Here is a 23,961-nt window from a genome sequence, read left to right on the forward strand (position 1 = left end):
CGGTTCACGGGCCGCCGCTGGGCAGGACCGGCCCGGCCAATCGGCTCGCGCCCCGCCCCCCGCCCCCCGACTGCCGCGCGGAAGCCGGCTTACCCGCCTGTGGGGCCGGGAACCGGGAGGACCCGGCCTCGCTCCGGAGGCCCTTTAGGGTCGCTCTCCGGCACACCGCCCACCCTCCGTCCGGCCAGAGGGAAGCTCGGTTGTGGCATTTGCCGCTGCTCCCAAAGCGGGGCCTCTGACCCCGGGGACGCCCCGCCCTGGCTGCCCCAGCCCCTACAGTCAGGGAGGGGGCAGCAAATTTTTAACTAGACACACTGATCATTAACAGGGTAGGACGGGGTCCAAACTCAGCCTCACTCGGGGCAGAGATCAGCTGGGCCGCGGGCCTCTTGCCGAGATGCTGGGCCGTGCAGTCTGGTCCTCTGTGAGGCAGGGGCTTGGTAGAGGCTTGTCCAGGAATGTGGGGGGCTGGGCCTCAGGGGAGGGGAGGAAGGTGGACATTGCAGGCATCTACCCTCCTGTGACCACCCCCTTCACGGCCACGGCAGAGGTGGACTATGGGAAACTGGAGGAGAATCTGCACAAATTGGGTACTCTCCCCTTCCGAGGTAAGTGGGGCCTGCCCTCTGGGGGAGTCGGAGGAGATGTGAATGATTCCAATTTCTGCCGCCTGTGAGCAGCTCAGAGACAGACAGTTGGGGACCCCAGCAGTTGTGCAGGCGGCACTGCTCTGGAGTCCAGAGACAGGAAGCTCCTTGCTGGCTTGCAACCTTGACTGAATCGCATCTGCTTCGGTTTCCCCAGTTGCAAACTACCAAAGAGCCTTCTTAGCCCAGCATTACTGTGGGAATCATACTAATAATGGGTGTGAAAGTCCTCGTCAACCAAACGCTGTGCAGTTGTGAAGGCAGCTGGGGATGTCACAAGGCACCCCAGCCTGCGAGCTCATCTCCCTGAAAACCTTGTTCACACACTCTCTTCTGGGCCAAGCCTCCCTTGGCCGAATTAATTCCTGTTCTGGATCCTCTGACTCCTTTCCCTCCTTACACAGGGGTCTCCCCTCCATGAGGTCAGGGACCAGACACTTGTAACACTCAACATGCAACATGGCCACAGGTACAATAAGTGAAAGACAAAGTGGTCAGTTCCTCCCATCCTGCCCTACCCACCCTCATCTATCACCCGTGGCAAGTCCCTGAGGCCAAAATCTCACTAGCCCTGTTTCAGAGATGGGAAGCTGGGGCTCAGAGTGACATAGTCACTCACCCAAAGTCATTGCTAATACATGGCTGAACTGGGATTTGAACCCAGGTCTGACTGCAGGGCCACACTTGGTTTCACTCCATCACACTAAACCTCTGAGTTGTAGAACAGACTATTTCAACGAATAAAGTCTGGTTGGCACCAGCTCTGGGAATGGAGAGGTCCTGACTGAGGTGGGGCAGGGGAACAGTTGAGAACATGGGCTATAGATTCAAATCACAGCTCTCCCACTGACTTAGCTGTGAGATAATCTCTCAAAACCTCAGTCTCCTCATCTGACACGTGGGAGTAATAATGCCCACGTCATAGGATGGTTGCAAGACAAATCCAAGAGAGGGCAAAGCATGCTGTGGTTAGGAAAGGGTGATGTACCTTAGAAGTTATCTAGTGGTCACAATCACTAGGACAACAGTATCATCGGCATTGTGGGGAGAGCTGCTTTGTGACAGTGACTGCTGGCCTGACCGAAACCCCATCCACATCTCAGGACTGAGCGGATGCGACTCTTCTTCCCTAGGGTGCAGTAAATGCAGTGACACAAACTCTTAAGTAAATTTCTACTCGGGCTCAGCCCACTGGGGCCTGAAAGTCTGCCAGAGGCCTGGGTCTCTTGAAGCAAAGTGAGAATCTTTTATTTACTAAAAAAAGTTTTAAGTAATCTCTATACCCAACGTGGTATTTGAACTCATGACCCCAAGATCAAGAGTACCATGCTCCCCACTGACTGAGCCAGCCAGGTGCCCCTAGCTCCTTGAATCTTAAGAGGAGGAAGACTCTGTTTCACCCTCCAGGTCCAAGGTCTATACGCTAATGCAGGGCGTGAAAACGGTGGACTTTATGTCCAGTTTCTGCCTGCCACCCAGAGAATCCAGACACCCCAGACTCTTCTCTGGACCCTTCCTTCCCTCCTACCCACTTATCCACTCCTGCAGAGGGCATAAAGTGGATTTGGCAGGCTATGGGCCACAGAACAACCCACACAGGCTCCTGCCTCAGTGGGAGGGAGTGGGCTGGATAAAAAGAGCTCAGCATCCAGAGTTAGAAGGCCTGGGTAAGAATCCTGGTTCTGCCAGTTATGGTGACCTTGGAGAAATCACTGAACCTCTCTAATCTGATTTCCTCATTTTAGAATGGAACTGAGCCACAGGGTTAACGCATTCCTCCCAAGGAGCTCAAGTGTGAGGCCCTGGCACAAAGAATAGAGCCAAGGGTCCCATCACTGCTCCCGGGACACAGCCAGAATGTCCAGGAAAGGAACTGTGAGCAACTTTTGGTCTACAGATGATGTTTCTCTGGCTCAATTCTGGCCCCCGGCGTTGGCTTTGCAACCCAACAGTCAGGAGCAGAGGAGGAAGCCGTTGCATACCACATTGCCAGGGCCTCCTGCAATAAGTTAAAAGTCTTCCAAAGAGGAGGTGGGAACCTGCCCTTGATGAGTAGGTGAAAAGTTAGATATTCTTCTGGAAGCTATTGCCTGAAACTGTGTAGCTCTCTTTTATTTCTTATTTTTGCACTGTTAATTTTTACTGATTATTTATATAAAGAGTATCATTTTAAAATGAAAACTAGTGACTGGAGGGTAAAATTGTTATGGAGGGACCATTTGGCCCTGAACTCACTCCCACAAACAACCTCAAAGATGAACTTTGAATTGTTATTTCCAAATGAGGTTAGTAGATGACCACAGAGCTACTTCAGTAGGACAAGGGAGATGATGTTCCCCATAAAACATTGAGCTTGTATCTTATTCCCTTAGTACGTAGACTAAGATACTACTGTGTATAGTAAAGCCATTACTTTCTTAAAGAAAATATTTTGTTTAAAAAAAAATCACAATTTTTACAATGCTGTTTTGGCATTTACTTTAGCATTCACTTTTAAAAAGTGAAATGCATTTTAAAAAAATGTGTTCGATGCCTCTGGGAGAAAAATAAAGGGGCCCAGGCCTGTTTCTACCCTGAGAGGATAGAAATTTGGGATTGTGGGCCAGGCTTTCTATTATCTGTACCTACAGAGACCCTGGCCAGGTGGCTCACCTGCTCACAGTCTAAACTGTGTCCATTTAACCAGAGCCCAGGGGAAGGGGAGCAAATTCTGGGTATGCAGGTGCATCACTAAGGTAAGAGGTAGCAGTCCCTGTCCTGGGACAGCCCCTGGGATCTGGAATCTGGGATCTGGTGAAGTCCCCTATCCTATCTGCTCTGCCTTCTCAGTCCGCTGCTTGTCTCTACCCAGTTGTGACCTCATATTATTCTAGAATGAGCTCCTTCCTGGGCCCCTGTCCTTTTGAACCCTGCTCTGTAAAGGGATTGGGGCTGCAGATGGGGATGAAATGTGCTAAGCTGGCAGAAGGGGTGGGCCCTGAACCAAAGGAGATACCAACATCAGGCAGCCAGGAATGGATACCAGCCTAACCAAGGGGGTCCTTCAGTCATGGTCAGTGAGCCACTGTATAGAGAGGGAAAGAGACCAAAGATTAGAAAATAAGGATTGAGTCGAAGAATGGGTCACAAGCAGAAGACAGAAGGAAAGATGCTTTTCCACTGACCTTAGGGACAGCTGTCAGGGTGGGAGACAGGACTTGGGCCTCAGGAAATACCTGCCAGGTTAGACGTGAGGGGTGCCTAGGCCTCTCCCCACCCCACCCTCTAACCTTGCTCACAATGGGGTTCATTGCTGAGGCGGGAGGGGCATCCTAGAAAGGGTACAGCTGGGGGCCTGCCTGCCAGACAGCCTCGGGGAACCTGCCCTTTCAAGCATGAACCATACCATCCGGGCTCCCCCGCTCCCAGTGTGCCCTTAGCTCTGCCTGCCTGGCTTAGGGTCCTGGAGGCCTTCTTGGAGCTCATCCAGCAACCATCATGCAAGGTGGTGCTGGGGACTGCCCTCTTAATCGGAGGTGGAAGCCTCATGCTGTGGATTCAGAGGAAGAGGAAAAGGAAGGCATCCCTTGAGTCTGTACGAGATGAGCAGGAGCCACCAGAATGTCACAAAGCAAAGAATGAGAACTGGATTAAATCTCACTTTAGCCGCCTTTCCGAAGAGAAGCTGGCCGCCTGCAGCAGCAGCACCGCCTCTTCCCCCGAGAGCGGCAGCGGGGAAGCCAGCACAACCATTCGCATGGAGACTGTCACCACAAGGCAAGGCGAAGTGGGCACGGCTGTGCACCGGGAGTCCTTCACCAGTAAGCAGAGGATGTCCGGGTCCTCAGTGACCAAAGAGAACCATAGGGAGTCTGGAAAATCCCCATCCACGGATACAGCCACATGGGCCGCTGTGGCTACCTGTACCAAGGAGATCAACACCCTGGGACAGCAACTGGCTAATTCCATGTTGCAGCGAGCCACGACTTACCAGAACTCAGGCCACCTGGATTCCAAAGACATCAACCAGGAGGAGCTGAAGGCCCTGGAGGAGGTAGAGTTGAAGCTGAAAGGGAATTTTCTCACTCAGCGGGATACCACTGTAGCTGGCATGAACCAAACACATGCCTTCCATGGCCATGGTCACCCTGGCTACCAGGGTTACCCAAGCCACCCGAGCCATCCAAGCCATCTGAGCCACCAGAGCCACCTGAGCTACCAGAGCCACCCGAGCCATCAGAGCTACCCAAGCCATCCGAGCCACCCAAGCCACCCAAGCCACCAGAGCCACAGTCTGCCCAACCGCAGCCACCAGATCTGTCAACCCTTTAAAGCCACCTAACCATGGGTGGAGCCACCCCTTCCCCCAGCAAGGCTGGCACACAATTGCAGGCCTGTTCTCTCTCCTGTGGGGCAGCCTGTGTGGCCCAGAGTGAGATGCTGCTGCCCAAATCCCTCCTTCAGACCCCCTCAGGGGTCCTGGGCCCCTCCCAGTCTGTGAGTAGGGTATGCCACAGAGGACGGCTCCTGATGGAGGGCGAGTGGAAGGAAGCGAAGCGGCCAAGACAGACTCACGGGCCCCTGAAGGCCCACAGAGAAGATAGGCGAGGCAGATCCCAGGAGTAGCTGAGAGCCCCAGACTGACGCCTAATGCCTGGAACTGAGCCAATAAAGCCTTGTATTCCCTCATTCTGAGTCTGGGGGCTCTGTGGCCAGCCTCAGGACTGGGCAGCCATATGGGAAGAGGGTTCCTGCTCCCATAGTCCTCTTCATGTGGCCCTTGGCCTGGGCCTTTTACTGATTCAAGACTCCATAAATCAGCTTCCCTGAGTCTCAGGTTCTGAGAATGGGACGTCTCCAGGGAGTTCAGCACCCACCAACCCGCTGTTGCCAGGGAAGGAGGAAGCAGCCAGATGTCAGGAGATGGGGGGAGGGCCAGGCTTCCAGAAGCTAGCAGGCAAGGTGGGAGGTGGGTCTCCTGTCCTCTTGGTGTCATCTTCACCCTGTCCACTGCTTCTCAAGTTGTGTGGCCTCCTGCACTGCAGTGTATTCTACCTGCTTTCTGGGGCCCACTGGGATCCCCGTTAGTGCCTCCCCCCACCTACCTTCAGAGCTGTTGTGCTGTGTATACTCTCTCTTCTTGTTTCTATCACTATGGCTGGGACTGGCGCTGCTTGCTGCTGCTAGTACTGCTAATTACTAGTATTACTAATACTACCAGCAACTCCCCTTTTTTTTTTCTTTTCCATTTTTAGTGTATGCTGTGTTTGGTGCTAAGTGTTACAGCACAGCCCTATAGAGAAGGCATTGTGTTATCTCCGTTTGGCAGATGAGACACCTGAGGCTCAGAGATGTAATTTGCCTGATAGGGCATAGACAGTAAGTGATGTTGTTAGAGTTAGAGCCCAACTCTGCCCAACTCCAAAGCTCAGACCCTGAATCCCTGCCCCATGCTGCCCCTCAGGCCAATGCTCTTTGGCCCTACAGGGATCTTCTTCTCTCATGCTTATCCCTGTCCTCTTCCCACATGTCCTGCCACTCTCTGTGCCCTCCTGAAAGCCTGGGACTCTCCCTGCCTCCTCTTCCTGGGTCCCAAGAAGTTATTTCTGGGGCAAGGGGTGACCTCCAGTAAGGCAGTTAAAGGGAGGCAGCTCTCTCTCCTGTGAAAGTTGAGAGAAGTCAGTGACACAGCACTGTCTAACCCGCAGTGACTCCTTTACATAGAAATGGACTGTTGGCATCTGTTAGGAACTTGCCAGTGTTTCCCAGCCCATGGGCCTCAAACTCCCTGGAGAAGGTGCCCAGAATCCTTGCAAAGGATGGATAAATCCACAAACACCCTAAATAATGTTGTTGATTGATTTTATGGGGCATAATTGGAGGTATTGAATTCATCTATCCATTATCTATCTATCTATCTATCTATCTATCTATCTATCTATCTATCATCTATCTATCATCTATCTATTTATATCTTAAAGATTTTAAGTAATCTCTACACCCAACATGGGGCTTGAACTTACAACCCTGAGATCAAGAGTTGCATGTTCCACCAACTGAGCCAACCAGGCACCCCTGTTATGAAGTATTTAAAATTTAAAGTATATATGTTAGCATTTATATGAAGTCACTTCTTAGTAATTTTTAAAATATTTAAATACTGGGGCACCTGGCTGGCTTAGTTGGTGGAACATGTGACTCCTTATCATGGGGTTGTGAGTTCAAGCCCCACAGTGAGTGTGTAGCCTACTTAAAAAATAAGGGAATTCATTAAATAAAAAAATAAAATCATTTGTAACAAAATATTAATGGGGGTGCCTGGGTGGCTCAGTCAGTGAAGCATCTGCCTTTGGCTTAGGTCATGATCCCGGGGTCCTGGAATCAAGCCCTGTGTTGGGCTCTCTGCTCAGCAGGGAGTCTGCTTCTCCCTCTCCCTTTCCCACTGCCCTCCCCCTCCTTCAGTCTGTCTCTGTCACTCTCAAATAAATAAAAATAACCTTTTAAAAAATATTAATGGAAAAAATGGGGTCAGTCACCCTAGAAAATGTTGTAGGTTGCCAAAGTAGACAAAAAGCAAGAGTATTGAGGTGTAGCTTCTGCAAGTGATTGTAGAAATGCCTAAAATGTATGCATTTGTCTGGAAGACCTTAAATCCCCTTAAAAGTTTATTGGATAAAATTTCAGATTGGCTGATTGTGAATTTGGAATCTTTAAAAAAAGTTTCAAACTGACAAAATTCAAAGTCTGCAGTTAGTATAGTACCAGTGTTAATTCTCTGGTTCTGATAATTCTACTAAAGTAAGACATTATCATTGCTGGGGGTCATGTGAAGGATGTATGGAAATCCCTTGTACCACTTCTGCAACTTTTCCTTAATTCTAAAAGTAATTCAAGATGTCAACATTTTATTACAGTTGTAGCTCAAGGAAAACGACTTCTAAGTGGCCAATTCAAGTATGATCTCTTGGTAAGGATATTTTTTATAAAAGAGAATGGTCAAATTATCTACCAGCCACTAGACTCTTGGTGGAGTGTCAGCTGTGTGGGTGGCTGGTTTCCCAGATGAAGGCTTAATTCCATTGAAGTTCATCAGAAACCTGCCCGAGCATTTTATCAGGAATGCCCATTTCTGCCCAAGGAAGGTTATCAGTTACACCACACACAAAAATAAAGCTCTGCCCCAGGCCAGGGTCTGGGACAATTTTTCTTTTATACCACAAATTGTCAACACACACCTCCAGGGGATCCCTGGGTGGCGCAGCGGTTTGGCGCCTGCCTTTGGCCCAGGGCGCGATCCTGGAGACCCGGGATCGAATCCCACATCAGGCTCCCGGTGCATGGAGCCTGCTTCTCCCTCCGCCTGTGTCTCTGCCTCTCTCTCTCTCTCTCTGTGACTATCATAAATAAATAAAAAATTAAAAAAAAATTTAAAAAAAAAAAAACAAAAAAAAAACAAAAAAAAAACACACACCTCCACCAGCAGTGTATTGGGTGTCATGGGGGAGGCCAAAATGATGGGACATCATCCATGATCTTGATGATTCTAAGCAAAGTAGGACAAGTGCTGTGCAAGGAGGTGCAGAGGCTGGGGGAGTGAGGAAAGGTTCTCAGGGGCTGCAGCTTAGGGAGGCAGGTGTTCCAGGCAGAAGGGAACAGCATAAGCAAGGGCATAGAGGCAAGATAGTGACACTGTGTCTGGGGTCCCTGGCAGTTTGGCTGAAGGAGAACATTTAGAGGTGAGTGAAAGGTAGGAGGAAATGCCAGAAACTTGACTCCAAAGCTTAGACCCCAAGGAAAACTTAGAAGACCACCCAGTCCAATTTCCCCATTTTACAGCAGAGGTCAGTTTGAGAAATTTTGTCTAATCCTGCAGGCAGAGGTGGGAGAGATAGAAGGGTTCTGAGAACTTCTGTGTATTTTTAAGTAGGCCGCAGGGAAGGACAAAGAACAAGTGATGGAAGTTCGGAGAAGAGCTGTCCAGTGGAGGGATCCCAGGAATACTTCTCAGGGGAGGTGGCAATAATGTTAGGTCAAGGGGCCACAGTAAGTCACCATGTTCCTTGTGCATCTCTAGCCCCAAACACACCCACTTCTCTCTCCCAGGCCACTTTGGCTTCCCAGAGCAGCCAGCATAACCTGGGACCGAGAGAGAGAGAGAGAGAGAGAGAGAGAGAGAGAGAGAGAGAGAGAGAATTCTGTAATGAGCCTCTTTGCCTTGCAGCTGGAGAGGGCAAGAGAAGTTCTCAAATGCAGCCTCCCCTCCCACACAGGCCACCCTCCTCCACCTCAGATCCAAAGCTGCCAGCCTCCTGATTTAAGATTTGAGCACCTTTTGACTGCATAATAATTGGAGCTAACACTGCCAGTTCTAATCTAAGCACTTTATAAATAGTATCTCATTTAAGACTCACAACTCTTTAAGGAGAGCACTAATATCCCCATTTCCCATGAGAGGAAGCTGAGGTTTGTTTAAGCTATTTGCCCAAGATCATAGCTGATAAGGGCCTGCAACTGAGAGTCACTCTGGGTCCTCTGGGTTCAGAGCCTATGTGTCCAACCACTCCACTGCCCTGCTTCTCCACCACTGCCCGTCTTCACTCCCTGACCCATGTGGGACCCTGGCTCTCCCATTCCTCTGGTCACCTCTCTACACCAGGGGTGGCACATCAGGCCTAAAACTGGACATCTAACCAAGGAGAAAGAGGGGCTCTTGGCAGCATCAGTTCACAGATTTCAAAATGTTTTTTTTTTTTTCTTTTTTAAGATTTTATTTATTCATGAGAGACAGAGAGAGAGAGGCAGAGACACAAGCAGAGGGAGAAGCAGGCCCCATGCAGGGAGCCTGACACGGGACTCGATCCTGGGACTCCAGGATCGCACCCTGGGCCAAAGGCATACGCCAAACCGTTGAGCCACCTGGGCTGCCCCTCAAAATGCTTGCTTGTACATTTTCTTGTTTGGGCCCTTAAAATAGCCTTATAAGGTAGGATTGAAATTGTTTCTCTTGTCATCCCATAGAAAAAGAAATGGGGACTGAGAGACATGATGTAACTTGCTCAAAAACCAGAGGGAGTTGGGCCTGACTGCTTCCCCAACTCTGCGATATTCTTTCCTTCCCCAGTCTGGCCTCACTTCCTTCTTGGGAGTCAGGCCTGGGTCAGATGCTTCTTCACAAGACTAGAGAGAGGCCACCAGGTGTCTTGAGCAAAGTAGCCTGCTTTTACTCTGAGAGTACAAGCCCCAGCCGTCCTACTGCTCAGGAGCCCCTGGAACTGGCCACCAGGATGAAGGGAGACTTGGGAGTGAGTGAACAGGACGGAGGAAGTGGCTGAAGCAAGAACTGGCCAGGGTCCCTTCCAGGGTGGTGGTGGCAGGCGGGGTTGGGGTAGGAAGGAGACGTCTTTGGAGGCATGTCCATAGAGGGAGTGGCAAAAGTTCCATCTCAGAATCTTTGACCCCTAAGTAGAGGGTGTTGGTCCAATCCTCTCTGGGGTTGGGAACCCTTAAATTAGAAGTGAGCCCGTGGGAAATCACCAGCACCTTTGTAACAAGACAGAAGGAGGCTCCTAGCGTGACATGGAGAAATGAATCCTGAGGAGGCAGTGCAACAGAAGCCAAAAATCATTTGCCTCAAGATGCTCCCTGCAATGTTACCAAGGCAAAAAAGTGTATGTGGGGATAGGGAACGCTAAGTATCCAGTGAGCCATTCTGGTAATCCACTCAGTGGAATCTGATGGTGCACTGAACAGCATGGAAAACTGTTTGTGGTGAAAAGTTGACTCTCCATCACACTGTGTCCCCTAAGGATGACTCACTGGAACAGTCTCTCTTGGTCCTAATGCCAGGAAATTCTGTGTCTCCAGGGCAGCTGCTTTGCTTTTATCTTGAGTTCTGCATATCTGTCAGCTGATCACATTTCCCTTTTAGCTTTGACTGTCAGGAAGCTCCAAGTCAAAATGACGGTCTCTCACAACTGTGTGGCGGGGGATTTTGTAGAGCTTTTTTTTCTTTCCTTTCTCCCAAGCAGTCTCCTATTTATTAATACTATTGTGCCATATGCTGTATTTGTCAACTATTCCAGAACAATGTTTTTGGAATGGAATGCAGTAGAGAGGAGGAAGAAGAGAAAGGAGAAAGTTAAAGAAGCAGAGACGAAAATGGTTTTACTAACATTCCCTTCAGATTCAGCCAAAAGAGCATTAATTCTGTGATACAAAAGGGTTGACATCCTACCCGGCGATATTAGAAACCTCTCAAATGATTGATAACATAGGAACGTGCAAAATGAAATAATGAAATGTCACTTTTCATCCAGAAAATTGGCGAAAATTAATTCTGACAATACCCAGTGTTGGCATGGATGAACACGAACAGAACCTTCTGTGTGCCGATGGGGTTATGATCTGGCAAATAAGGCAGGCATTTGGCACACGAAGATGCACACATGTGTGGCCCAGCAAATACACACCTAAGTAAACTGTAGAGAAGCTCAGACACGGGCACAGAAGACTTTATGGAACATGTTTTTTTTTTATTTTGGCATTATCTGTAATAGCAAAACTAAGGAAACATTCTAAATGTCCTCAAAAGGAGAATGAAAAGTAAATTGTCTCACTTCACAATAGACTATTATATAGTAATTAAAATGAATGAGTCAGAGCTGTGTACTGCTATGGACAAAGCTCACAACATAATCTTGGGCAAAAATAGCAAACCACAGAAGGTTGTATGAGCTTGATTCCATTTCTGTAAAGCTTAAAATGGCAAAAAACATATCTTGTTTGTGGGTCAGTATATGTCTTAAGGGTATAAAGACATGAATGAGAACAATGACACCTGAGTCGGGACAGCTAGAAGAGGAAGAGAAAGGTGATCAGGGGAGGGTTCCCATGGGTGCTGGATACACACCTGTGGAGTGTATTATCACTGATTCTTTTGGGTATAGCTAAGACATTTCGTTAACACAAAGAAAAATGGTGTGGACACTGTCATGGCAACTGGGTAAAACATTCTGCCTGCATCAAGACAAAGATGGGAAGGAAATGTGTGCAAAACTATGGCGTTGGGAGTGCGTGTAACACCCATGTCCCAGTTATTCATAAGAGGACGCAAAGGCGTTGGCTGTGATGGAACCTCTCTTGCAGGCTTCGTGATCCAGGGCTCCAATGGCGAGTTCCCCTTCCTGACCAGCAGCGAGCGGCTGGAGGTGGTGAGCCGAGTCCGCCAGGCCATGCCCAAGGACAAACTCCTGCTAGCCGGCTCTGGCTGCGAGTGTGAGGCCACAGTGCTCTGGGCCCTTGGGGTGCTTGGGGGTGTCTGGGGGTGCCTGCGGGTGGGGAGCCAGGCTCCTTGGCCCAGTTCAGTCAACTGGTTCTGTATCTTCTGAACCTCTTGTTTGCCCTGGGGTCCTAGCCCTGCCCTTCTTTCCTTCTGCTCTCACCCTCCATGACCTATAGGGAAGGCTCCCTCTTTCTTCCTGTAGCCACCCAAGCCACTGTGGAGATGACTGTGAGCATGGCCCAAGTTGGGGCTGACGCCGCCATAGTGGTGACACCTTGCTACTATCGTGGCCGCATGAGCAGTGCTGCCCTCATTCACCACTACACCAAGGTGGGCATGGGTTTGGGGCCTGGAACCAAGAGGAGGCTGGCTAGGGAGAAGAGATAGAGAAGCTGGGGGCCAAGGGATGAGCCTACTTCCCATGAATGGCAGCTATGGGAATGGGGAGGGGATGCTGCTGGGAAATTGGCTTGACCAACTATGAGGCTGCTTCCTCCCTTCTCAGATGGAAGGAATGATGGTGTCTTCCTCACGGGATCGTTGTGAGGACCTGGGAAATGAACTAAGGGTGGTGGAAGGGGAGGTGGGCGGGGGGTGGGGGAGACTAGGTGACGGGCACTGAGGTGGGCACTTGACGGGATGAACACTGGGTGTAATTCTATATGTTGACAAATTGAACACCAATAAAAAATAAATTTATAAAAAAAAATACAGAGGGCTTAGAACTAAGCCTGGCACATAGAAAGCTCTCATGAAATAGTATTATTATTGTTTACAAGCAGGGGACATAGCCCTGTGATGTCTAGTCCAGGAGGTGGGCCTGCCCGGGTGGCCGCACAGTGACCCATGCCCAGAGCGGGTGGTGATGGGCAGTGCCTCAGGCTCCTCGGGCCTGGGCAGCTGCCCTCTGTCTCTCCCCTCTTCTCTACCTCCCTCAGGTCGCTGACCTCTCCCCAATTCCTGTGGTGCTCTACAGTGTCCCAGCCAACACGGGGCTGGACCTGCCCATGGATGCAGTGGTCACGCTCTCCCAGCACCCAAACATCGTGGGCATCAAGGACAGTGGTGGCGATGTGAGTGGCAGTGGCTCCTGACTGGCACTCCTTCCTCTTCTCCTGTGTTATTAACTTCAGGGCAGCTCTGGGACCTGCTTCAGTCCTGGGCTCCTATGTGGGTTCTTCCCATTATGTGGGTTCTCTGCGGCCTTGTCCAAGTTTGGGGACAGCTCTCTGGAGCCTGGATGCTCATTCTCCCTCCCTTGCCCAGCACCCATCTTGCTTGGTGTTGAAGCTCTACGTGCAGCTCTCACACAGGTTTGCTCTTGCAGGTGACCAGGATGGGGCTGATTGTTCACAAGACCAGGAAGCAGGATTTCCAGGTGTTGGCTGGATCAGCTGGCTTCTTGCTGGCCGGCTATGCTGTGGGTAGGCCTCCTGCTCCTCTCATGCTATCATGGGTGGTATACCCAGGCCCCCCCCAGGTGGGCGGAGTCTGGGTCTGCAGGGTCCTTTTGCCATCCTGCCTACTTGGAAGCCTCAGAAGTCCAGCACACTGCTTGCTTGTTTGAATATTAGGTGCTTATGAGTGACCTTTTTGGACAGAAGAGGGTGGCCTTGTATAATCCTTGGTCTGTAATGGGGATGCCTGAAGTTTGTTCTAAGCCCTGAGCTCCCTGCTTAGTTAACAAATTGAGCTCCTCTGATCTCACCTTGTAAATCATTCTCTGAGGATAGAGGCCTTGGAGCCTTGGAGTCTTTCCTCTGGTCTGCAAGTCTGTTTTCCTCTCATCCTGGTGCTGGGCCAGTAGGAATCGTCAGACCTATAGGATCAGACCCAGGATCTTCAGCTGCCTGTTTCTGTTCCAGTCCAGGATACTGGGAATGTCACCATTAAGCCAACTGTGCTTATCTGTTATGGGTCAGGCTTCTTGGGGTTCAGGTTGGATTTGGGCCCCAGAGGGGGAAGAGAACAAGCATCTGCTCCCTTGGGCTGAAGCCCCAGCAAGTACAGATCCGAGTTACTTTTCCAGGGTTGAGGGGGCAATGCTGGTTCCTCTTCTCTGGACTTAGGCTTGCTGTGTGTGTCCTTGCACATCTCTCCTCTATCACATCACAGTCTCTAAAGTGCAAAGGCAGAAAAGAAGACCCATTGAAGCCTTGTTGCTGAAGGTGGGTAGATGGAGAGAGGACAGGCTCTAGAGGCCAGGTGGGGGTTGGTGGGTGGGATGTGAGTTGGAATCTCAGCTCTGCCATTTACTGAGTACTGTTGGGCAGGGTATTCAACCTCTCTGGGCCTGAGCTTCTACTCTATAAAGCAGGAGGCGTTGTAAGAATGTGAGAGCATTGGCTCAGTGTCTGCATAGTGCCTGGCAGAAAGTGGGGATCCATAAATGGCAGCTGTATTAGCTCATTCCAAATTTCCCACTCTCCGGTCTTCAGGCCGCTGTGCTTAGGGACCTTCCTAACTAGCCTTAGAATCCCATCGCAGGCCTGCAGAATGGCAAGACCTCCTGAGATCACAGCCAGCCCGTTTTAATTGCCCAGATGAGAACAAAGAGGACTGGGAAGTCCATGACTTGTGCAAGTTCATGCTGCCAATGGGAGGAAATGCCTGGTCTCCTGTGTCCAGGGCTCTTTCCACTACCCCTCCCCCACCTGGCCCCAGCACATTCCCAGGCTGAATTCACGGAGGGGAATAAGATTTCAGAAGAGCAAAGGCTTCTTCCCATCCACTCCACCCCCTTCCCGGACTGATGAGTCAGGGGGCTATTAGAGGATCGTGGAGGTGTCAACTAGCAGGTGGGACTTTACTCTGGGAGGTGTGTTGGGGGGTGCAGGGGAGGACCTGTCCTTAAGTTAACCTTCAGGCTCCGTTCCCTGACCTTCAGCCTGTGAGATTCTACTTCAAATATGCTGGCAGCTTTTCTCTCTGGAAATCTGTACTCTGGACTCTCAGAGCATGCCTTTGAAATGGCCAACCAGTGGCATAAAAATCCATATCCTCTCTCCCCAGAATAAGAGGTGCTGGAAACCCCAGGGTTTGGAATTGCCTGTGAGAAGAGGCTCTGGCTGATGTTCTGCACTTTTCTCTGGGGCAGGAGCTGTGGGGGGTGTATGTGCCCTGGCCAATGTCCTGGGGGCTCAGGTGTGCCAGCTGGAGCGACTCTGCCTCACGGGGCAATGGGAAGATGCCCAGAAACTGCAGCACCGCCTCATTGAGCCAAACACTGCGGTGAGCTCCCAGCCAATGGCCCCAAGGTGTGGGGGGTGGGGGTGTCTGTGTCCTTGTTGGAGCAGGAGTCAGGGCAGGCGCAGGGGTCCCCACTTAGCCTCTTCCCTTTCAAAAAGTCCTTTTAGAGAACATCCTAGTGTGGGAATTCCTTGTACCTCTCCAGAAAATCACAACTTCAAAGTTGAGTCCCGTTGGCTGTATTGGAAATCACTTAGTGAACCAGTTAAATTTCTAATCCTGTAGACCCAGGAGTAAGCGTTGAAGCAGACACGCTGGCTGGCTGATTGTGGTGACATAAGTAACTCTGGGCTCTTACTTAGAGATGCGCTGCCTAGAAAGCATGAACCATGGGCCTTTCCATCAGCTTTAATAGGGAATCAGATCCTGGAAAACAGAATGACTGGGAGTAAAGGAGGAGTTAGAAGGCTAGATGTTTTCAGAGCCCAGATTTCCCAGAGTTTTGTCCTTAAATAATCTATCCTGCAGTTAGACACTGTACCCCAATTCTGGATTGGGCAAATCAAAGAGAAGAGCCAAGGTGGAATGCCTGTCAAGAGCCAGGCAGTGCTTTGCAGAGCCATATTGGGGTCTGAGGCAGGAAGGAAAATGGGTTTGTATGTATATTTTAAATTAAATGTTTAATTTTGAGATATCTATAGATTCAGATGGAGTTGTAAGAAATAATACAGGGGTATCTGGCTCAGTCAGTTAAGTGTCTGCCTGGGGCTCAGGTCATGATCCCCTGCTCAGTGGGGAGCCTGCTTCTGCTGTTCCCTCTGCTTGTGTTCTCTCTCTCTCTCTCAAATAAATAAATAGAAATCTTAAAAACAAAAGATATAATATAGAGAGAGTCCATGTACCCATTCCCCAGTTCCCCCAATGGGAGCATCTTACAAAATTAAAAGTACAATATCACAACCAGGATTTTGACATTGATATAGTCCAGATACAGAGTATTTTCATCACCAGAAGAGTCCTTCATGCTATGCTTTCATGCCTATGCCTACTTACCTCCTACCCCTACTCCCTCCTTAACTCCTGGCAACCACAAATATGTTCACCATTTTTATAATTTTGTCAGCTCAAGATTGCTATATGAATGGAATTATGGAGTATATAAACTTTTAAAATTGGCTTTCTTTCACTCAGCAGAATTCTGTGCAGATTCATCCAAGTCGTTGCATGCAGCAATAGCCTTTTTCTTTTTACTGATGAGTAATGTTTCATGGTATGGCCATACAGCAGCTTGTGTCACCATTCACCTGTGGAAGGACAGTTGGGTTGTTTCCAACTGTTTCCAACTTGGGGCTATTAAAAGCTGCTACGAACATTCATGTACAGGTTTTTGTGTGACCGGAAGTTTTCATTTTTCTATGATAAATACACAGTTGGTGTAATTATGATGATTGCATGTTTCAATATTTTTGTTTTTGTTTTTCTTTTTAAGATTTTATTTATTCATCTGAGAGAGAGAGAGCAAGAGAGCAAACACAAGCAGTGGGAAGGGGCAAAGGGAGAGGGAGAAGTAAACTCCACTGAGCAGGGAGCCCGACACAAAGTTCCATCCCAAGATCCTGGGATCATGATCTGAGCCCAAGGTAGACACATAACTGACTGAGCCACCCAGGTGCCCCCTGCATGTTTAGTTTTTTTAAGAAGCTGCCAAAAACTGTTTTCCAGAATGGTGGTGCCATTTTACATTTGCATCAGTGTAAATGTATGACTGACTTGTTCTCTCTGCATCCTCATCAGCTTTAGGCATTGTAACTATTTTTTATTTTAGCCATTCTGATAGGTGTGTGGTCTCACCTATCAGAGACCTCACCTATGAGGTCTCACCTCATCTCATTGTGGTTTTAACTTGCCTTTGTCTGATGGCTAATGCTATTCGACGTCTTTTCATGTACTTATTTGCCATCTGTATATCTTCTTAAATGAAATGTCTGTGTATGTCTCTTGCCTATGTCTCTTGCCTGATTGGATTTTTTTCTTTTTTAACGTTGAATTTTGGAAGTTTCTTTGTATCTTTTATTTTTTTTTATTTTTTAAGATTTTATTTATTTATTCATGAAAGACACAGAGAGAGAGAGAGGCAGAGACACAGGCAGAGGGAGAAGCAGACTCCATGCAGGGAGCCCGATGTGGGACTCGATCCTGGGTCTCCAGGATCACGCCCTGGGCCGAAGGCAGGCGCTAAACCGCTGAGCCACCCAGGGATCCCTCTTTGTATCTTTTAGATACCAGTCCTTTGTGAGATGTGTGGTTTGCAAATATTTTCTCCCATTCTGTAGCTTGTCTTGTCATTCTCTGAACACATCTTTTGCAGAACAAAAATTTTTAATTTGATGAATGTCTAATTCATCAGTATTTTCATTTGTATTTATCCTTTTAGTGTTAAGTAGAAGAAGGCTTTTCATAGCATTAGATTGTGAGGATTTTCTGTGTTTCTCCCTAAAAGTTTTATAGTTTTACATTTTATAAGTCCAAGACCCATTCTGAGTAAATTTTTGTATTAAGTGTGAGATTTAGGTGGAGGTTAATTTTTTTTTTTTTTTTTTTTTTTTTTTGCTTCTGGATATCCACTTACTCTACCACCATTTGTTGAAAAGATGGTCTTTCTTCCATTGAATTACTTTTGCACCTTTGTCAAAAATCAGTTGGGCATATTTATGTGGGTCTTTCTGGGTTCTCTGTTGCTCCCATTATCTGTGTCTATCCCTCTGCAAAACCACACCAAAGTATTCTAAAGCTTACATAGGAAGGCAAAGGAATTAAACTAGCTAAAACAATTTTGGAAAAAAAAAAAACAACAACAGCGAAGTGGGAGGAATTAGCATACCTGATTTTAAGGTCTTTTATATACCTATAGTAATCCAATCTGTGTGGGATTGCAGAAGATATTGAATTTTGTCCAATGTTTTTCTGCCTTGATTGATAGGACTCTGTGATTTTGTTTTTCCTCTTTAGCCTACTAATATGGTGAGTTACATGGATGATTTTCTAATATTGAACTAGTCTTGCATCCCTGGAATAAACCCCACCTAGTTATGGTGTGTAACTCTTTTCATATATTGCTGAGTTCCATTTGCTAATACTTAGTTGAAAATTTTTCTGTCTACATTCATAGGAGATATGTAGTCCCCCACACACACTTTTTTTTTTGGCATCGCTTTTGTCTGATTTTGGTCTCAGGGTAATAATAGCTTCATCTGTTGACTGGGAAGTATTCCCTCCTCTTCTATTTTCTGGAAGAGACTATGTAGAATTGGTGTTAAATATTCTTTAAACATTTTTTAGAATTCTCCAATGAGATCATTTGGGCCTGGAGATTTCTTTGGGGAGGATTTTTTAAATTACATCTCTGTCCCCCACCTCCACTGACAACTCCCTGACTGGAAGGGGTAGGAATGCCTCCTTACTGATTCCTACCGGCCTCTACTGACATTACAATTATCTCGGGCGGGGGTGGGGGGTGGGGGTAGCTCCTTCAGTGTGGGCAGTGGTGTGTAAGCTCTGACTTTCCTCACGGGGCTCTGCTGAGACCATCCATTGTGGAGGGGGAAGGGCACTCTTTAAGACTGCCAGAGTTGAGGGCAGAAGTTCTGGCTCCTGACTCAACACTCACTGGCCTGGGTGGGGATGGTGGAGATGGTGGAGATGGGACCACAGTTTTTTCTAGGCTACTTGGTTGGAGCAGAGTGGTGATTGTCTAAAAGTTTTCCATTTTGCTAGGCTACTTCTTCCTGGTCCTTGGCTTGAGTGAACAGGCTTTTGTTGGGGGCTTTTATTATCTGTACCCATTGGCATTTTAGGGTTGCCAGCTTCTTAAGCTTCAAGTTGAGGCCAGGGAACTCACCACTGTGTTCTTTGGGTCCTAAAGTCCCTAGTTTGTCTTCCTTCTCTCTACCTTTCAGAGTCTTATGTTTGTTTTTATGTAATGTCCAAGGTTTTGTTTTAGCTGTATTTTTTGGGAGAAATGGGAAAGAGTACATCTATTCCATCTTCCTGGAAGTGGAAACTCTATCTACCTACCTTCCTTCCTTCCTTCCTTCCTTCCTTCCTTCCTTCCTTCCTTCCCTTCCTTCCTGTCCTTCGTTTCCTTCCTTCTATCTGCCTATCCACCCTCCTTCCTTCCTTCCTGTCCTTCGTTTCCTTCCTTCTATCTGCCTATCCACCCTCCTTCCTTCCTTCCTGTCCTTCGTTTCCTTCCTTCTATCTGCCTATCCACCCTCCTTCCTTCCCAGCCTTCCTTCCTTCCTTTCTTATTCCAACCTCAAGATCAAGAGTTGCAGGCTTGGAGTACCTGGGTGGCTCAGTCAGCTGTCATCTGCCTTATTTTTTGGATTTTTTTTTTTTATCTTTTTTTTTTTTTTTGTCATCTGCCTTTGGGCTCACCAGCTCATTGGGGAGCCTGCTTCTCCCTCTCCCTCTGCCTGCTGCTCCACCTGCTTGTGCATGTGCTCTCCTCTCTCTCTCTCTCTCTCTCTTTCTCCCTGTCAAATAAATACATAAATAAAATCTTCGGGGGAAAAAGATTTTCTACCAACTGAGCCATCCAGGCGCCCCTCTAAATACTTTTCCCTCCCTGCATAGAACGTTAAACTATTTGAAAAAAAATATATTGGAAATTTAAAAAGTAGGTATATTAAAACGTCATTCTTTTAGTTTAGTTTTAAATATTTTATGTGGGGCAGCCCTGGTGGCTCAGCGGTTTAGTGCCGCCTTCAGCCCAGGGCCTGATCCTGGAGACCTGGGATCGAGTCCCACATTGGGCTCCCTGCATGGAGCCTGCTTCTCCCTCTGCCTGTGTCTCTGCCTCTCTCTCTCTTTCTCTGTGTGTCTCTCATGAATAAATAAAATCTTTAAAAAAAAAATATTTTATGTATATTAGTTTTAGTATTAGTATATATAGTATATATGCTAATAAGATATTAGTATCTTTTAGTTTAGTTTTAAACATTTTATATATGTTAAAAACATAATGTATTATAATTTTACTTTCCTGACTTAAATGGAAACAACCTCATCAAAAAATTTTTTCCTGTATCTACTCGTAGAAAAAAATGAACCAGTAAAAAATACAAAAACTTGTATATGGGGGCACCTGGGTGGCTCAGTGGTTGAGTATCTGCCTTTGGCTCAGGCCGTAATCCCAGGGTCCTGGGATCGAGTCCCGCATCAGACTCCCCACAGGAAGCCTGCTTCTCCCTCTGCCTATGTCTCTGCCTCTCTCTCAGGGTCTCTCATGAATGAATAAATAAAATAAAATAAAATAAAATAAAATAAAATAAAATAAAATAAAATAAAATAAAATAATAAATAAAATAAAATAAAATATAAAATAAAAACACCTTGTATATAGGGGCACATGTTTAGTTTTACCTTGGGCCACAATATGGCAGGGCATGGTTCTTTTGGACCCTGTCTTTATTTAAAACATTGACACTTTGCTCATCATGGATTTTTTTTGCATTGATTTTGATTTTTAAAAGAAATATGGCACTAAATATTACTTACCTTGTTGACTGATTTTTTTGGGGGCATCCCTGTAAGTTTTGCATCAGAGGTGAGAGTCCCAGGCTAAGCAGCAATATTCTGTTTGGGTAAAGTGGTAGGTGGGCTCTAGAGCTCCCTCACAGCTTATATCTTTACCTCAAAGGGGCAAATAAACTGAGATTTTGAGAAAGGACAGCTAAGGAGACAAGCACAAGTCTCCTGGATGTGAAGGCTTTCCTGGGGTAGAGTGCTCTATTAATAGGATGCAAGAACTGCAGAAATGAGGGCCATTCAGCTGGGCACAGACTGTCTGGTATGTACTGCACATTCCACTGGGGTGGCACCTCTGCTGTCTATGCCCACTCACCTGCAGAGAGAAGGTCCCAGAACCTGCATACCACCAGGACGTGGTAGAGGAGCTTTCTTAGGGGTCTAGTCTTTTTTTTTTTTTTTTTAAGATTTTTAAAAATTCATTTGAGAGATAGAGACAGAGAGAACACAAACAGGGGGAGGGGCAGAGGGAGAGGGAGAAACAGACTCCCCACTGAGTAGGGAGTACTATGTGGGACTCAATTCCAGGGCCTTGGGATCATGATCTGATCTCAAGGCAGACGCTTAACCATCTGAGCCACCCAGGCGCCCCAGGGTCTGGTCTTACAGTGGTGTTTTTCTCATTTGATTCTTGTGACATGGGGTAGGTGTTGTCATCTCCTCATTTTACAGATGAAGCTGTGGCTGCCCCTTGGGAAGAGAAGATGCTTGCTGCCATCCTGGCTTCCCACATGCCATCCTGCCTTACTCTTCACTCTGGCTCCTCCTGTGCCAACTCTGGGCACACACTCAGGAATGCCTGGAACACCTTTCTGCTGCCTGGGCTGTAGGCTCAGCCACCCCAGCAGCAGCTTGATGTCACTCTGTTGCTCTGTCCTGCTTGAACACAATGTCCTTCCTCTGCCTTCCCACCCAGCCAGCCTCCTGCCCTGGCTATATTTAGGATATTCCATGTTCTTTACCACCAAAGCATTCAATTATTTCTATGGGTCTGAGGAGGGGGAAACTCAGAGATCCTATACACTTGTGGTGGAAGAAGCCTTTTTCTCTAGGTACTTCTTATGCCTCTCCATCCTGTCCCCTAGGTCTTTCCCACCCTACTCAGGTTTTGGGTGAAAAGCCCACGTATTAGAACATCACATCTGGGGCCAGGCCTAGGAGGAAGGTGGCGTATCACTCATTTAAGAAAAAATTCCCTGGCCTCTAGTGGTAAATACTTATTAGTCAATCATTCATCAGTGGTTCTTAACTTTTTTACCCCAAGCAACCTCTCTTGTTATTTTACCCTTTGTGAAATCCAACTTCTAAGGTTTTACCTCCCCTCCAAATAAAACTTAAGTAAGGATTACATTTCTTTTTTGGAGGTAGTCAAAGACTCATCTAACACTTCTGATCAGCTATGCCAAAGGCAAAGAAACTTGATGCTTCATTTTCTATAAGTCCTCATGCATGATGTTAAGTTCTGACAAGAGCGTTAGGTGCTCCCTTACAATGGAAAGCACTTTAGTTATGTTGTCCAGTCCCCTCATATTTTAGACTAGAGAACTTACTCAGATGTATGTAGTAAGTTGGTGACATAAGATTACAAAGTGGAACTTCTCAGGATAGCTGATGCATCGTTTTTTCAGAGTTGGGGTCAGGGAGGAGCTTAGGGTGGGTGGGGGTCTCTGCTGCAGGGCCAGTAGAGGTCTGGGCTATGCCTGAGGGTCTTGCACACCTTTCCCCTTCCTGACTTCCCCAGCCTGGTGTGCCCTGGCCCTATGTTCCTGGAAACTGGGCTGCAGACCTGTGATGGTCTAGCACCCAGACCCACAGCACTGCTAGCTTCTCAAGTCCCAGCCTGATGGCCAAATGCCTCTTTTCTCCCCAGTGGGGTGGATTTTTCTTTGAGAAACCCAAGCAGTGATTTCCTTCCTAAATTTGAATTGTCGGCATTGTGTTCTTTTCTGCTGACCCGCCTTCTGGTCTCTCGATCTGCATTTCCAATATACCCTAGTGTCACCAACTTGGTGAAATTACATTACGAGGAGAGGGGGGAGGAAACCTAACATTCTGAGAGAGACACATCTGCATCCCAGACATGCGTGTGCAGGGATTCCCCAGTTTCTCCTAACAGACCCTGCTTCACAGGTGACCCGGCGCTTTGGGATCCCGGGGCTGAAGAAAACCATGGACTGGTTTGGCTACTACGGAGGCCCCTGCCGTGCCCCCTTGCAGGAGCTAAGCCCCATGGATGAGGAGGCGCTGCGTATGGATTTCACCAGTAATGGCTGGCTCTGAGGGTGAGGCAAGGACGTACCTGGCCTGAGCCCGTCTCATCTTCCTGCCTTATACCTGCAGCTGAAGAGCCACATGGGAGTATGAGGGTTCAAGGCCGATTTCCCTGCTTCAGTCCTCCAGGTAGCCTTTCCCAGGCTCTGCCATGCACACCCATTTCCTATTCTTATAGCCCCATGATTGCTGGCATTTGTATCCTAAACTTCGGCTCTTTAGAGACCTTCAGTCTGGGAAGGAGCAATTGCGTGTCCCTCTACTGTGCTTTCCCATGCCCCAGGACACGTGATTAGGAGCCAGATGGAAAGAGCAGGGGGGCAGCTGGACACAAGTAAGGGTATCTATTTTACTGATGGGATGACCGCTTACGCTTGGGGGTACACACCTGAGCCCAGTACACAGTGCAGCAGGGAGCCAGGGCTGTTCCTAAGAACCTGACTCCTTCCAGGGGAATGTGGTGGGCTCAGAAACCTAATCAGAAATGTGTCACTGGCCTTTTCAAAAGGCCCCCAAGCTGCCTTCCAGACACAGTGTCCTTTCCTCAATCCATTTTGATCATCTCATATTCTCATCTCTAGCCTTGATCTCAGCCTTGGAGCTCCCTGGGACAGCCATGGAGCTTGCCAGAGTTGGTGAATAATGACACCTGGTGGATGTTACATTCTCAGAAACTTCTAGCCAACCTAGGTTGCAAACAGTAGGGAAGGAAACTTGGTCTGAGACCTAGCCATCCTCTTGCCTTAGGCACTGTGCTTTTGTTGTGAAAAATAATCCTTTGCTCTTACAATAAAGTTGAATAAGTGAAAACAGTGTGGCCACGTACAAACTAACACCGCACTGCCATGCAGGTCTTAGTTCTCTGGCCTAGATGTCAAGGACCTTCCTGGGGGCAATTTGACTTTCAAGGTCTGCTTTTTCCCAGCTCTCAGAGAAGCCCTAACATCTAGGTATTAGATCAGTGGTGGCCTAAGGGAAAGGCATGTGGAAGTTTTGAGTGAGCGG

General features: G+C 47.9%; 2 protein-coding genes across 2 annotated transcripts; both read left to right on the forward strand.

The window, feature by feature from the left end:
* Positions 1-54: 54 nt before the first annotated feature.
* Positions 55-23,766, forward strand: HOGA1 (4-hydroxy-2-oxoglutarate aldolase 1). The gene is made up of 7 exons (XM_025991464.2): positions 55-608; positions 11,772-11,900; positions 12,110-12,237; positions 12,846-12,980; positions 13,235-13,331; positions 15,005-15,138; positions 22,816-23,766. The coding sequence occupies exons 1-7, from the start codon at positions 398-400 to the stop codon at positions 22,963-22,965; spliced, it is 984 nt and encodes a 327-aa protein (XP_025847249.1). The 5' UTR covers positions 55-397; the 3' UTR covers positions 22,966-23,766.
* C15H10orf62 (chromosome 15 C10orf62 homolog) lies at positions 4,046-5,066 on the forward strand. Its single transcript, XM_072739670.1, has one exon. It carries the CDS (start codon positions 4,174-4,176, stop codon positions 4,966-4,968), a length of 795 nt encoding a protein of 264 aa, XP_072595771.1. The 5' UTR covers positions 4,046-4,173; the 3' UTR covers positions 4,969-5,066.
* Positions 23,767-23,961: the final 195 nt, after the last annotated feature.

The sequence above is a fragment of the Vulpes vulpes genome, chromosome 15 (genome assembly GCF_048418805.1).
Source record: "Vulpes vulpes isolate BD-2025 chromosome 15, VulVul3, whole genome shotgun sequence".
NCBI classification, from domain to species: domain Eukaryota; kingdom Metazoa; phylum Chordata; class Mammalia; order Carnivora; family Canidae; genus Vulpes; species Vulpes vulpes.